The 15,296-nt window shown below is 35.7% G+C and overlaps 1 protein-coding gene across 7 annotated transcripts in view; it reads left to right on the top strand.

Annotated features, from left to right (window-relative positions):
• The window catches only part of RSRC1 (arginine and serine rich coiled-coil 1), a 159,291-nt gene that overhangs the window by 8,618 nt on the left and 135,377 nt on the right, over nt 1-15,296 (top strand). For 5 of the 7 annotated variants that reach the window (XM_081330003.1, XM_081329999.1, XM_081330000.1 and 2 more), the window contains exon 3: nt 1,413-1,538. The exons of the other annotated variants lie outside the window; for them this stretch is intronic. In XM_081330003.1, coding sequence (XP_081186129.1) covers nt 1,413-1,538 — 126 coding nt within the window. The remainder of the gene's footprint in view (nt 1-1,412; nt 1,539-15,296) is intronic. 7 annotated transcript variants of the gene reach the window in all.

The following is a 15,296-nucleotide window of genomic DNA, read 5'->3' as shown; positions in this document are numbered from 1 at the left end:
ATCACACAAAGTTTGATGATTTTGTCTGCTTTTAATAATTTTTGCAAATAAAATATCTCACATTTAGGCCAGTCTGGATGCTTGCACTGATAACTTTGAATGGTTAGATTAAGTTACTTTCAGTTTTTGGCACCCAAGAACATATAGAAGCTGATGTAGACAGTGCATTCTATTGGTTGTCTTCTTGATCCCCTGCAGAAGCTTGAAAGGATTGGCTTGAAACCTTGAGCCCAGAAGTTATAGTCAGGCTTGCAAGTTGCAGTCAATCTGATCTCCCTCGCTAGCTGGAAAGGAAGGAAACCAGGGTAGCAAGCTCCAACTGATTTGCACGTGCTACAGCCAGCCAAATCTTTCCCTTGGGTGGATGAGTGACTGTAGGGACACAGCAGGGCCAAATAGGTATTGAGTGAGCTCTGTAGTGTTCTTGTCGGTCGTAAGGGTGAATAACTGGGGTGCTGCAGCAGCCTTAACTTTTGAGTGTATCTTAAGTATCTTTTATGGGTTCTGTTGTAAGTAGAAACGGTTGCTAAGTGACCAGTTGTAAATCAAGGACTACCTGTAAGCTCCTACTTGTAAGTTCACAACATAGTTTTCATTTTTCTATTATGTTATTTTATTAATAAACTCACATCATAATTTCATTTATTCTGTTTAATGCAAGAAGTCCATAGGGGGCTTCCAATCAACATTAAAATTAGTGTCTTTTCTTTAAAGCTCTCAATTTTGCCATTTCAGCCAGCTCCATTAACTTTACTATCTACTCTTCAATTGTAGCTAATGACAAATCTTTCCAAATCTTGTGCATATGAAAGTCTTGTTACTGTTATCATATATAAGAACTAAGTTCCATGAATTTTTCCAACTGCGTCTCTACAGGGAAAATTATCTGATTTCTATTGTATATTATCTTTAATATCATCTGAATTAATGTTATGTATTTGATTTCAAAAATTTTAAGCTTTTTTACATGTTCACATGTAAATTTCCAACCTACTTCAAAGTACCTTTATACATTTTAGATAGTTCTTCCAGTGATAGATACCAACAATGCATCATTTAGTTAAAATAAATAAATCTTTAGATAGTTTATCATTTCATAAAAAATCTCTAAGCTTTTGAGTTGTCCAAAAGTCTTCTGGAATCTGTATATTATTTTGATAGCTTGGATTTAGCCTAAGAAAAATGTTTTAATAAATATTTTACTTATTTTATATCTATCTATCTATCATCTATCTATCTATCTATCTATCTATCTATCTATCTATCTATCTATCTATCTATCTATCTATCTATCATCTATCAGTATGTGTTTGTGGGGGGGTTGACCATATTTACTATATTGACTAGCTTAGTTGACTATGCAAAAAAATATGATTCATTGTAAGTAAGTTTTCTGCTGATATCTATTTGAGGCGAAGGCATCGATCAAGCAGCAGTTCTTCATATGGATCCAAAAGAAAACGGAGTCATAGCCGATCACGAGCACAAGGAAAATCATACCGATCTCAGAGATCAAGATCAAAAAGCAGATCAAGAAGGTATGACAGTTTTGCCCTGGGAGAACAATTACCCAGATAATACATTTTTCACTTTGCACTTCCAAGTCTTAATATCCCATGATATGGTAATTAGTGATTTTATGTTAACTTCAAGATTATAAATATAACCACCAGTGCTTTTTTTGTAAAAGAAAAAGGTGCCGGAACTCACACATGTCATACAACCTGCCTTGCCTAGCCTACAAGGTTCCATCCAAAAAAGGTGCCGGAACTCCATTCTGAGCGTTCTATGCCAAAAAAAGCCCTGATAACCACAAAAGGTTGAAGTATTTTGATTTTTATATACCTTTAATGTTGTGGTTTAACTTGGGAGTTCTCTAGTCCATATGTATAGATTTGATATAAGACCAGTTTGGTTACAGTATACATTATACAAAGCATATGGTGACAGCATATACAGGTAATATCAAGTTAAAAAGTAATCATGTTGCTGGGTATTATTTGATAGAAAAAGTGTTCATTTGAATATTTTGCTTAAAATAAAGTAAAAAGTACTTAACTAATGCTCATAAGTAATTTTCGTTAAAAATACTTAGAATTTTATGTGTCATCAATGGAGTTATGGAACTGCAAATATTTTGTGACCCTGAAATTCAAAGTAAATATATCAAAATAATGATACCAAGTAATTTGTATGAAAGCTGAAATTATGTAATACTCATATTAAATATTGACCTTCTGCAGAATCATGGTATTTATGTTATAATTATTTCAGAATAATATTTAATAATATATAAAAATAGAAAACTATTTGAAAATATGCATTTTATACAGTGATTGAAGACCTGATGTTTTATTTTCAATACAAAGTTGTTAAGTACATATTAAATAAAATACAAATTATTTTTAATATTAACCATGACGATTGCATGAGGAAACATTTGTTGCAAGAGTGCAATGATAATGAAAAGTACAAAATACTTGTAGTTATTTTGTATCATAGAATTGGTGAGATCCAGCTTTTCTATTCAGGACTTCAATATACCACTCACTAAAAAATTATGTACAATTTCATGTAGAAGAAAAATCAAGATAGAGTGCATTCAGATCTTGTGAATGCTTTTAGAAGTATAAATTGGATGAAAATATAATCTTATGGGCTAGTTTGGAATTTCAATTATTGTAAGTGTTACAAACCTCTTCATTCATACCCATAGGTATATGGTAGCTATTTTTATTAGGGTGTGTTCTCTTTTGAGGCATTGAAGTGTAGATGGCGTGAATTGGGCAGGAAAGATTTGCAGTATGCATTTTTTTTACTTATATGCTACTCATTTTCCAAAGATTTGGATCAGCTTTTAAATAACACAAAAGACAACATAAAAATTATAATAAATCAAGAACTTAGCAAATGAAACCTTGATGCAGGTCCATTTGAAAGTAGCAAAACATTAGTTTTCCCCAAATGCTTTTCTGAAGGGTGCAGATGATTGTCCCAGCATATGTTTGTGTTGTTAACACATTTGCCATAATACCATAATACCACAACAGCATTAAAGAGAAGCAATGTTCTCATACCTGTGTATCTATTATTAGACATTTGCAAATCATTCAAAAGTGTACTTTGTATATCCTCCAGCATGTCCTGAAGCACCTTCTTTAAAGGTGCATCTTTGATACTGGATCTTATTTCTGAGATAAGTGACTCCTGGTAAGAGAGGCACTCATGAGAATTGGGAAGAATGTTTAAGAGGTGCTTTGTAAGTCTGATCTACCTCTGGATCTACCTTAAAGTGAATATTGGAAAAAGGAAAACAAGAGCTTGGAAAATAATACAATGTGAAGTACTGAGAATAAGACTGGGAGTAAAAACAAATACAGGAAAAGGTTAAGGTACATAACTCAAGAATTTTTCTTTGTATGTAAAGCGTGTAGGGAAGATAGAAAGAACAAGTCTTAATGCAGGAAGGCAAATATCACTTAGCAAGTATTATTGATGGGACAAAACTGATGAAGGGATAGAACTTAATCAAAATAAACTGGTCGGTCAAAATGGAAGGAGATACAGGCAGTCCCCAAGTTAAGTACAACTTTCATTCCCTAACTCTGTTTTTAACTTGAATTTATATTGAAGTCAGAACTTGGATTGCCTGTTACTAAAAATGGTGGGCAGCACTGTCTTTCTTTGAGTCAACAAAGTGCTGAGGTTGCACAGTGCTTTTAGGAACCCCTGAAAACAGACTTTATATTAAAAACACATGAATTCAGCGGTTCCTGAAAGCACTGTGCAATTTCAGCACTTTCTCAAAGAAAGAGAACACTTTCTGCCATTTTTAGTAATAGGCAGTCTGTTTGTATCTATGGATTGTCCTTGGTGTGGACTTTCATAACCCAGGGATTGCGTGCAATTTTGAGCTGCCTGGCTCTATAGTGACTGGGCAGCTTAGACATAAAAATTGAAAGAAAAGTATATAAAAAAAGAAAAAATGACAAAAAAGCCAAAAAAATAAAGGGGGTCTTGATAATGCACTGGATAATACAACTTTTAATGAGGAGAGAAAAAGTAACAGTGGAAGATTTTTATTATTTGGTTTTTGGAGAACCATGTCAGCTAGGACTGCAAGATCCTAGAAATTGCTCTGTGGTCTCACTAATTGTTTCATTTTCCAAAAGGTTGAAGGAGAGACAAGGGGATTGGCTTTTCTAGATATGATCCTAACCATTAGGGAAGAGCTGGTTGAAGAGCTTGGACAAGAGAAGACTGTGAAGAGACATTATAGTTCTTCAAGTATCTAATGGACTTTTAAATAAGCAGACTTGTTGGGAGAGGACAAGAAAAAAGTAGACTAGTAGACTTAAATTATGCAGAAGTACATTTTGGTGAGGTCAGGAAAAAACCCCGTTATTCATAGCAAATAATTGTATCTGTGACCTTGCATATGTATTTGTGGACTATAAATAGTGGCATATAAGCTGGTTGAATAAGTTAATAAGCGGTCATTTTTCAGAAACGAACATTAGCAAGTACATAATAAATATCAGTAAAATTTTTGCTGATGTGGAACAAGCCCTTTCTGTAGATAAGGAGTTGAACACAGTTCTTTGTTTACTAATGTCTTATGTCATTACAAATTGAATAGGTGTATATCTTGCCCACTTGCTATTTTCTATGTCGGTTTTTATATTGTGTTTCTTTTGAAAAAATATGTTTTAACTTATTTGTTTGAACAAAGAGCTAACTTTATAAAAGCAAAATAAATTGTAAATTTGTCCAAATGATGATATGGTCTTTATAGGTTTACTTTTGTTTTGTCCTGTTTTATGTTAGATAATTTGTCTTCCCATTCTTACATTCAGGCTATATAAATGGCTAAGTAAATTGATTAAAATGTAGTATTGAACACTCAGATTTATCTGCATTCTAGTCATGGTAAATTTAAGAGGTTCATATAGTGGAGAAAACAATTTGGGTGTTCAGTGAAAAACCTTTTCTGATAAGTATATTATTTTACATACGGCCTGTCACATTTCTAAGACTTGCCTAATTTAAAAAATAAATATTAGCAGTTCGTATTTAGCCATCAAGAATTTTTTTAAAATAAGCTGTGTTTTTTCTCCTAAAAGTAGCTTGGGCTACCTTTCTAAGTGGGATTTTTCTTTTGAGAGAAAGGAATTTCGTATTTAAAGAAAAAAAATGAATTATATAGCCTTTCTATCTTCTCATATCTGAATAGTATTGGCTAAATTTGAGATGGGCAATTTGTGATTCTACAAATGCAGTAAGTTAGCCTTGTCTTAACAGATTTGGCCAGATAATGGTTTATTTGTTTGAATACAGAACACTGACTCCAGATTAAAAATTACAAGATTTTTCATTTGCTATGTTTTTAAGGAGGTGTGTACTGAATTGTCATATTTTTATTACAGAAATTAAGATTATAAATTAAGACAAACTAGTCTGTTAGGCCAGTAAATCATTATCAGACTATTAACTCTTAATTATCATCTTCTGTCCTTTAACTATTTTTCTTTTATCCAAAGATAAATGTTTGCATTGTAGTTATTTATTCTATTTTAAATGAAATCTGAATCAAGAATGAGGTTCTCTATAATACTATAAATTTATAATTGTCTTTCAATAAAACAGGACTGTGCGAATAATGTAAAATCACAAACCAAATTTTCAGGAGAACAATCACATTTACATTAAATTAATAATTTTAAAATAGATTTAGTTTGTTTTACTGGCATTTGCTTAATAACATTTTGTTGTTTGCAATCTTTTTAAACACAATAATTCATCTGAGAAATACAGGCACATTGTCAGCAGAAAAATTGAAAGTAACAGCTCACTTTCTGAAACCACAGATATAGTGATATATAAAAATTCAGCTCTACAAAATTTAATAAATCATCCTATTTCCTAATTTGATCATATTAGATGCTGATGTGGAAGAAGCATTTCAAATGCCATATCCTCATTAATATACATCAGTCTGGGGAATGGAATAGAATACTTATGTGGAGATGTCACAGTTAGTGTTTCTTAGTTTACTAAGTGGAACAGGTTGATGTGATACTGAGTGCTATTTGTCAATGTCTTGTTAAAATGGTTTGGGTCGAGTTATGGAGTCCAGAAAGACGGTGGCTGATAAATCAAATGTGGATTGAGTGGACAGGAGGCAGTGATTGATACTGTGACAGGATATGAAGAAAGGAATCTTGATACAAGCATGCACAATATTGAATATGAGAAGGAAAATGATCCTAGAGTATGGATATTATTCAAGGAAATGAGATTAATAATATCAGTTTGAAATTATTGCCATGTGAAGATTAGGATGTGGCAGTTCTTTTTAAAATGTTATGGATTTCTTGGATGGTATCATTACAATTCTGTATATGTTATATATGCATATAATACTGAATTATTCTTGGTAATGTTTTAATTATTAACTTGTGTTAATTGTGCCAGTTGCATACTTCATATTGCATGTAGGTGTTGCATTATTTAAGTCTTTGAATTATAAAGGCTTTATTTGAATTAAAGCAACAATGTTGGAGCAATATTAATCTTTTTAAACAATCTAAGCTCCAGTTATTATAATTTGTATTTAATTGCATAATTTATATAAAATATGCTAAAGTTAACACTTATTTTAGAAAATTATATTGAAAATATATCAGTGAAAGCATTTGTTTTAATGTATGCAATGAAATAATGTGTTTTCGTATTTGGCTGGTAAAACTTTATGACAATTATGTCATTGGATTGCTAGGATGCAGCACAATACATCTATTATAAATCTTTTGTACCTAATACCAGTATGTGTTATTATCCTGAAGGTTTAGAATTGTCATTCTAAACTCTATTAAAACAATTTTAAAGACATATGCACAAATGTAACATACAGAATGTCTATGTCAGAGGTCCCCAACCTTTGGTTGGGGCACCAGGGACCGGTTCCACTGAGAGAGGTTTTTCCACGGACCGGAGGGGGCATGCTTTTGTGTGCTGCCTGCATCCTGCAGATGGGTCTTTCCTTGTTTGCGCAGACCGGTTGCTGGCATGCCGTGGCCCAGTACTGGTCCACGGACCGAGGATTGGTCTATGTGATTGCAACATGTGATTATCAATATGTTGATGATATGAGGATAGGCATACAATTGTGAGATTGAGATTCATGGCATTTTTTATACACTGCAGATTAATGTTATATTTCTCAAGTGTTAGGTATTCTCCTTCTGATGTATGGTATATTCTAAGTCAGACTTCTCCAACCTTTTTGGGCTCATGGCCCAGAAGGGAGAGCAGCTTCCAAATTACTCTGTGTGCGTGCACGCATGCACACACAAACAGGGCCACATCCACTGGCACAATACTAGCAGCCACCTTCGCACATGCAGCATGCGCTGGTGCCATGTGCACATGCAAATGGCCACACACACCCCATGGCAGTTAGCGCCTGTTCACGCACAAACGGGGCCACAGTCGTGAGTGTGGGGGAATGCATGCCCAGGCGTGTGTGCCCTGGCTAGCCATTTCTGCGCCCTGGGGACCCCTGCTCTAATTGAGAGGAATATAAGGAAATAGAAAGTGACAAACGCTTTACTTCCTTCGTTTTGCATATTCATTATTAGTTACATGTTAAAGGCAGTCTAAAATGTTTTAATATGACACAAATAGCATAAAAATGTTTTTTTATGTAACAAAGAAATGATTCAAATATTTTCCTATATAGCTGTAATAATCTTTTTTTAGTTATACCCTAAACTTTTATGTGATGAGACTGTTGAAATAATTAATGATATTAGATTGCAATTGCTTGCAAAAGGTAAACTTGTAGACAGCGTAAAGCCATTCAGTCATGTATTGCTTTATTTTTTCCTGAGAAGTTTCTTCTGTGTCATAAAATGTCTCGTAAAAGCCTTTGATTATTTTTTTAATTACGGTATGTCACTTTGGAATTGTAAATTGCCTTTTGAATCTTGCAATTTATTTATCAAATTTTTCTCTCTTTGTTTTTTCAATTTGTATGCTAACCACTTACCAGGTTTATTAGCATTTTCAAAAAAGTTTTGTTTTGCCCTTTTAATTTGTTGGGCCATTTTTTCAGCCTCTGCTAAGTTTAATTTATGTTTTATTATTTCCATTTGCTTTTTAAGAGATTTCTTTTGTGGATCACTTTGTAGTTCTGATTCCAATTTAATAAATTCCTCCTTTAAATTTGTTTGTTATTGCTTTTTTTCTTTATTCTTTTTCACCATGTAAGTTATAGCCAAACCTTTAAAGTATGCCTTAGCTGTATCCCACACATTTTGAAGTGATGTCTCTTTTTTGTTTATTTTAAAGAAAAATTCGATTTCCTTTGTTGCTATTTGTATAAGTTCTTTCTCTTTCTGTAAAGATTGATTCAGAGACCATCTTAATTTTTTTCTTAGCTCCTCTCCAAGTCATTTTTATCACATTATGGCTTACCCGTATGTTGGTTTCTATCTCGATCTTTTGTATAATCGTGCTTAATTCAGGGGATATCCATATCATATCAATTCTGGACCATGATTTGTGCCTCTTTGAGTTAAATGTATATTGTGATATTTTTTTTGGTTCTTTTCTCCATATATCCTGTATGCAGATTTTTTCTGCCATTTTAAAGAAAGTCTTAGGTAGTATATTCCTTCCTTTTTTCCCTATTTTACTACTTCTGTAGTCCAGCTTCCCATCTACAATTGCATTAAAGTCTCCCATTAAGCAAATATTTTGATATTGCAATTCCACTTTTTTAATGTAATTTTTGATAGAATTCTTCTTGTTTGTAATTAGGTGCATATATTGCTACTATCATTATCAGTTTTTGATTTATCATTATTTCCACAATTAATATTCTTCCCTCTTCATCTGCATAGATTTGTTTGGGGTTCATTGTCTCTTTAATATATAAAGCTGTTCCTCTTTTCTTTTGTTGTGCTAGTGTGAAGTGGAGTTTCCCGGTTTTCGGTTGTTGTTCCAACAGTTTATAGTGTTGTCTCTTAATATGTGTTTCTTGGAGACAAATTATATCCATTTTTAATTTTTGTAGTTGTGTTAAAAAAAATTCTTTTTGCGGGGGAGTTCAATCCATTTATATTCATTGAGAGAATCCCATTTTCCTTCTCCTTCAGCTATATTTAGGTTTTATTCTTCTAGTTGTTTTTATCTGTCTCTGTTCTCTTGCTTTTGCTACTTCTTCTATGTTTGTTTTCTGTTTCTTCTTCTTCCCTTGGTTTTGCTGCTCTTTCTATTGCTATCTCTTCCTGTTTTTTTGCTTCTCTCTCTGCATGACATTCCAGACTTTCCCCTTCCAAAAAAGCTCTGTAATTGCCATAGAACTCCATTGCCTTGAGTACAGAGTCCAGTCTGTATCTTTTCATGTCCCAATTAATTAAAATCCCTTCCGGAATCAGCCATCTAAAATTCACTCCTTTTTCAATCAATTTTCTGATCAGGAATTGGTATTCTCTTTGTGAATCTCTTATCCTCCTAGGGACCTGCTTCAACACTACAATTTCCTTTTCTTTATAACGCAGAGGATCATCTCTTGCTCTTCTCAATATCTCATCTCTTGCAGATCTTTTGACAAATCTAACATGTACTTCTCTAGGGACTTTATTTATCGCATAGTTTGAATTGACTCGGAATATCTGGTCTATCTCTCCTTCCATTTCCTGTTTCCCAATTTCCAATGCTTCAGCCATTAGCTCTGTCATCAAGTCTGCGGGGTCCTCTTCCTTACCCTCCATTATGTTTTGAAATCTTAAAAAAGTAAGATACCTTTTCCATTTCCAAAACTGCCATTGAATCTTCCAATTCTCTAATTGCCTGCATCAGCCTCTGATTTTCATCTTTCATTTCTTCCATCTTTTGATCTGTCTCTACTGACTTGTCTTCCATTACTGAATTTTGTTCATTCTTTGTGACCATCTGTCAGAAGCTTTCTAGTTAAGAGTTTATGTTATGAATTTCTTGATTCATTTTATCAAAGTTGTCTTTTGTCTCATGATTTTTCCTTGTATCTTCCTTGCGAGAGGAGATTGCCTCTTGGATTGCTTGTAATGCCACTTGCATCTCCTATTAAAAATTGCTAGATTTTTCTTGTTGAAGCATTGATTCAATTGATCTCTGATACACAGGGCTTGCAGAGGTGGAGGACAGGGCTGAGGGTGTTTTCTTGCCAGTTTTAGCTAAATTCAGAATACTCATTCCACCCCCCAAATCTTTTTATCAACTCTTAATACTTTTCCCAAATGCCCACCTTAAACAAAACCATTAATTTATATTCAATACCACAATATATCATTAAATTTGTCTTAAATAACTCTTATAGTTCTTGTCTATAGTCTCTGTAACCCAATAAACTCTCTGAAAGAAAAGGGAGAACAAAGAAAAAAGATTTGTAATCCACTTCTGTTTGTGAGGCTCACTTCCAGAGCAGTTGTCCAAAATCCAAGGTTATCGCTCAATCAGAATTTATAATCCGCAGGGTCCTACTATTAAAAGTTAATAGTCTATGGCGCCTTCTCCAAGGAAAGTCACCAACAGTTGAGCTTCCACTGTCCTTAAATAGTTCTGAGATTAAAAATCTATAATCCAGTACGCTCCCCTGGCAACACGAAGAAAAAGAAGAAAAAAGGGGAAAAAATGGGGAGAGGAAAAAAAGTTTATAATCCACTTCTGTCTTCCGACACCACTCTAACCAATTGTCCCAAAGCCAGAGCTGCCAATCTGCCAAGGTCCAAAATGTCTTATTGTTGATTGTTGTTGTTAGCTGCGAAGTCGTGTCCGACCCATCGCGACCCTATGGACAACATTCCTCCAGGCCTTCCTGTCTTCTACCATCTTCTGGAGTCCATTTAAGCTCACACCTACTGCTTCAGTGACTCCATCCAGCCACCTCATTCTCTGTCGTCCCCTTCTTCTATTGCCCTCGATCTTTCCCAGCATTAGGCTCTTCTCCAGTGAGTCCTTCCTTCTCATTAGGTGGCCAAAGTATTTGAGTTTTAGCTTCATGATCTGGCCTTCTAAAGAGCAGTCAGGATTGATCTCCTCTAGGACTGACCGGTTTGATCGCCTTGCAGTCCAAGGGACTCGCAGGAGTCTTCTCCAGCACCATAGTTCAAAGGCCTCAATTCTTTGGCGCTCAGCCTTTCTTATGGTCCAACTTTCACTGCCATACATTGCAACTGGGAAGACCATAGCCTTGACTATACGCACTTTTGTTGACAGGGTGATGTCTCTGCTTTTTAGTGTGCTGTCTAGATTTGCCATGGCTTTCCTCCCCAGGAGCAAGCGTCTTTTAATTTCTTGGCTACAGTCCCCATCTGCAGTGATCTTGGAGCCCAGGAAAACAAAATCTGTCACTACCTCCATTTCTTCCCCATCTATTTGCCAGGAATTGAGAGGGCCAGATGCCATGATCTTGGTTTTCTTAATGTTAAGTTTCAACCCAACTTTTGCACTCTCCTTCTTCACCCGCAACAAGAGGCTCTTTAGTTCTTCTTCACTTTCTGCCATTAGAGTGGTATCATCTGCATATCTTAGGTTGTTGATATTTCTTCCGGCAATCTTAATTCCAACTTTTGATTCATCTAGCCCTGCCTTTCTCATGATGTGCTCTGCATATAAGTTAAATAGGCAGGGCGACAGTATACAGCCTTGCCGGACTCCTTTCCCAATTTTGAACCAATCAGTGGTTCCGTGTCCAGTTCTCACTGTTGCTTCTTGACCCGCATATAGGTTTCTCAAGAGACAAATAAGATGGTCTGGTACTCCCATCTCTTTAAGAACTTGCCACAGTTTGTTATGATCCACACAATCAAAGGCTTTAGCATAGTCAATGAAGCAGAAGTAGATGTTTTTCTGGAACTCCCTAGCTTTCTCCATGATCCAGCGTATGTTGGCAATTTGATCTCTAGTTCCTCTGCCTCTTCGAAATCCTGCCTGTACTTCTGGTAGTTCTCGATCCACATACTGCTGAAGTCTAGCTTGTAGGATTTTAAGCATGACTTTACTAGCATGAGAAATGAGTGCAATGGTGCGGTAGTTTGAACATTCTTTGGCACTGCCTTTCTTTGGAATTGGAATGTAAACTGATCTTTTCCAATCCTGTGGCCACTGTTGAGTTTTCCGTCTCTGAATGGTTTGTAAAATAATAGGTCAAGCAGTATTTCTAATCCAAAGAAGCCAGATGGCTTCAAAATAGTTTGTAGTTTTAGTTGTAATCCATCCTGCAGAAAAGACAGCCTAAGAAATTTTTCTCTTTTTCCAGCTGCAATTTACAAGGCTATGAAGTTCAGAGACATCAAAGGATTTAGTCTGTTATCTGTGTCTGGGCTTCAGGCCAAGTTTCCTCACTCCAGACAAAACATAAACAGAACTTAGTAGAATTCTTTTTTTTCCTACTACTAGATGTAATTAGGTGTCCATTTTGTAACTTTCCAGCCAGGATATTTTTATAAGGCTTTCCTCCGATACTCTCCAACGAAGGGAATTTTTTAAAAGAAATATTGTAACTCTCCAAACATTTTTCTCTCTGCTGTATCCAAATTAATTGCGTAGTCTTCTCTAAAGCTTAAACCACCGTTTAAAAGGGGTAAAAAAAGGAAAAAAGTTCTGAGAGTTTTCTTGCTTTCAGGTCGCTTTTTTTCCAAGAACATGTTTTAAAATCATAGAAGAAGGAAAATAAAATCAGATTCAAACATTTTGCTCAGTCTTGTTAGATGCCCCTTTTTTCTCTGGAGGTCAGCAGCTTCTTACTGGCTGCATGGGTGCGGCCAATCTTTCTCCTGTTGGTTCTGAGGGCTTCCTTGGATCAGGCGAGTTGACCCCCATCTACCCGCAATCTACAAGGGTTCCCTCTTGATTCGTCGCCTCTTCAGGCCCTTTTCAGGCCCCCAGCAGGAAAAAATCAGGCATGAGAGGCAGAACCCCGCTTTTCTGCGTCCATCTTGCCGTGACATCAAAACCTGAAGGTCAAGTGAATTAATAACTTAATTAAAATTAATGGTCTGTAAAAAAGGCATCTCGTTTATAAAATTAACCAATTCTTACCTTTGCATTTGCTGGCTGTTACTTCTCCCTATACAACCATCCTCATTCATAGAAATACATGCTCAAACAATATATATTTATTTATCGATTCATATAGCTACCAATCTTGCAATTGTGACTTGGGCAGTGAAGATAGGATTAAAAGCAATGAATAAAAACTGAACAATAATAAATAACAATAAAGGACAAGGACACAATAAAAACATAAGAGCAACTGAAGGCAGTCAAACTCAAATCTCATAACCACAGTCATGTCATTCTTTTTCCTTCCAGCAGAAGCAACTAAAACAACGAAAGACTCAGATCAAGAGAGATACAGAGACGGACAAAAAAAATAATGGGATAGAGTCAGAGTAAGAGAAATCTTAGCTTTGTTGGGAAGACAAAAGGCAATGAAACTGAACAGAGGTTACATGAGGGAGGGAGAGAAGCAAGCAAGAATGAAGGCAGATATATGTGTTCCAGAATAATGTTGCAGGATCCAACATTATTGGTCGGTCATTGGGACCAGAGGTTTAGTCTTCTGAGCTTTTGGACTTGTGCTGGAACCCAATCTCAGGGAACTTCTCTTTCACCAAAATCTGGTGAGAGAGAAATTCCCTGAGAATGGGTCTAGCACAGGTCCGAAATGTCAGAAAACTAAACCTCTAGTCCTGGTGACTAACTCAGATTGGATCAAGCAAGTAAGGTCCATCATTTAGGATTTCTCTGGGTGTCACAGTTGCTACTGATGGGCAATTGGAAGGAAGCTTCAGCCAGTTTGGCTGGAGTGCTAATTGTGACCATCTCTGAAGTAGGAGGCAGTGGTGACTCATGTTGTTTTATCATGCACCTAGAATAGTCTGCATCTTTTGAAAATCACTCTAGAGAATTTCTTGTAGCTCTTGCTATGTTTGATGCAGTGGGAATTCTTGTATGAGACTGCAACCAAATTGTTTAACATTCTAAGACTTAATTGTAAGATAAATGTTTTAGAACATTTGAAGCTTTTTATTAGAGAAATCTAGTTTTAAAGTGATACATTTTACTGACATATAGGTAAAGGTTCCCCCGCACATGCATGCTAGTCGTTTCCAACTCTAGGGGCCGGTGCTCATCTCGGTTTCAAAGGCGAAGAGCCAGCGTTTGTCCGAGGATGTCTCTGTGGTCATGTGGCCGGCATGACTAGATGCCAAAGGTGCACGGAACGCTGTTACCTTCCCACTGTAGTGGTCCCTATTTTTCTACTTGCATTTTTACGTGCTTTCAAACTGCTAGGTTGGCAGAAGCTGGGACGAATAACAGGAGCTCACTCTGCTATGCAGCACTCGGGATTCAACCTGCCAAACTGCCGATCTTCTGATCGACAAGCTCAGCGTCCTAACCCACTGAGCCACCACGTCCCATATATTAACATATAACCATAACTTAAAACAGGAGTAAACAACTTTCTGTACAGGGGAATCACACTTGAAATTTTTGCTGCTGGGTTATGGCCTGTAACATCAGGATCACTTTGTGATATAGTACTAGGTTTTTGAAAGTTAAAGCCCTCAACAGGTTTGTACTCTGTGAATATATGTCCTTTGGTTGAGTGAAGAAGTACTGTCATTTGTCAGTTCTAAACCTTCCAATCAGCTTCATTTGGTGCAGTTTTGCACATTGAAACTGAAATAAACTAAAATTAAGGCCTACCAGAAAATGATTAAAGTTGATTCAAACTTTGTTTTGGTGAATGAATCAGATCTCCAATGATCCAAGAAGAGAAGGGAATGCAAAGAAAACCTTGCCAGTGCTAAAATAAACAAGAAAACAATTTATTTTCAAACATTTATTTCAAATTGTTTGGCAGCTTATTGTAGCTATTATGCAGTTTTTGTCCCTGCAGCTGCCATTAGGCTATCTTTGTCCCTGAGAATTTTGGTATATTTTGTTTAAGACTGCTGCTATTCAGTATAAACAAATAACACTGTAATGGGATGGGCTAAGTTGGATTGTATCCTGTTTAGGTGGTGTGGTCTTGAGCATTTATATAATTTGGTGATCTTGTTTTAGAACAAATATTTTGTGTAAACTTTGAAAAAGAAAGATGTCATTGCATGTGGCCCTCTGCATGAGGACGAGGCAGCACTGAAATCACCACCTAACTGGTGTAGCTATTGCCACACAAAAATGATTCCCTTTCCTGCAGCCAAACTCAGTTTATTTCTACCTATACACAAGGGATATGA

Source organism: Vipera berus, assembly GCF_964194415.1.
Source record: "Vipera berus genome assembly, chromosome: 5".
Classification (NCBI taxonomy): Eukaryota; Metazoa; Chordata; class Lepidosauria; order Squamata; family Viperidae; genus Vipera; species Vipera berus.
This window is presented reverse-complemented; position numbering and strand designations above follow the sequence as displayed.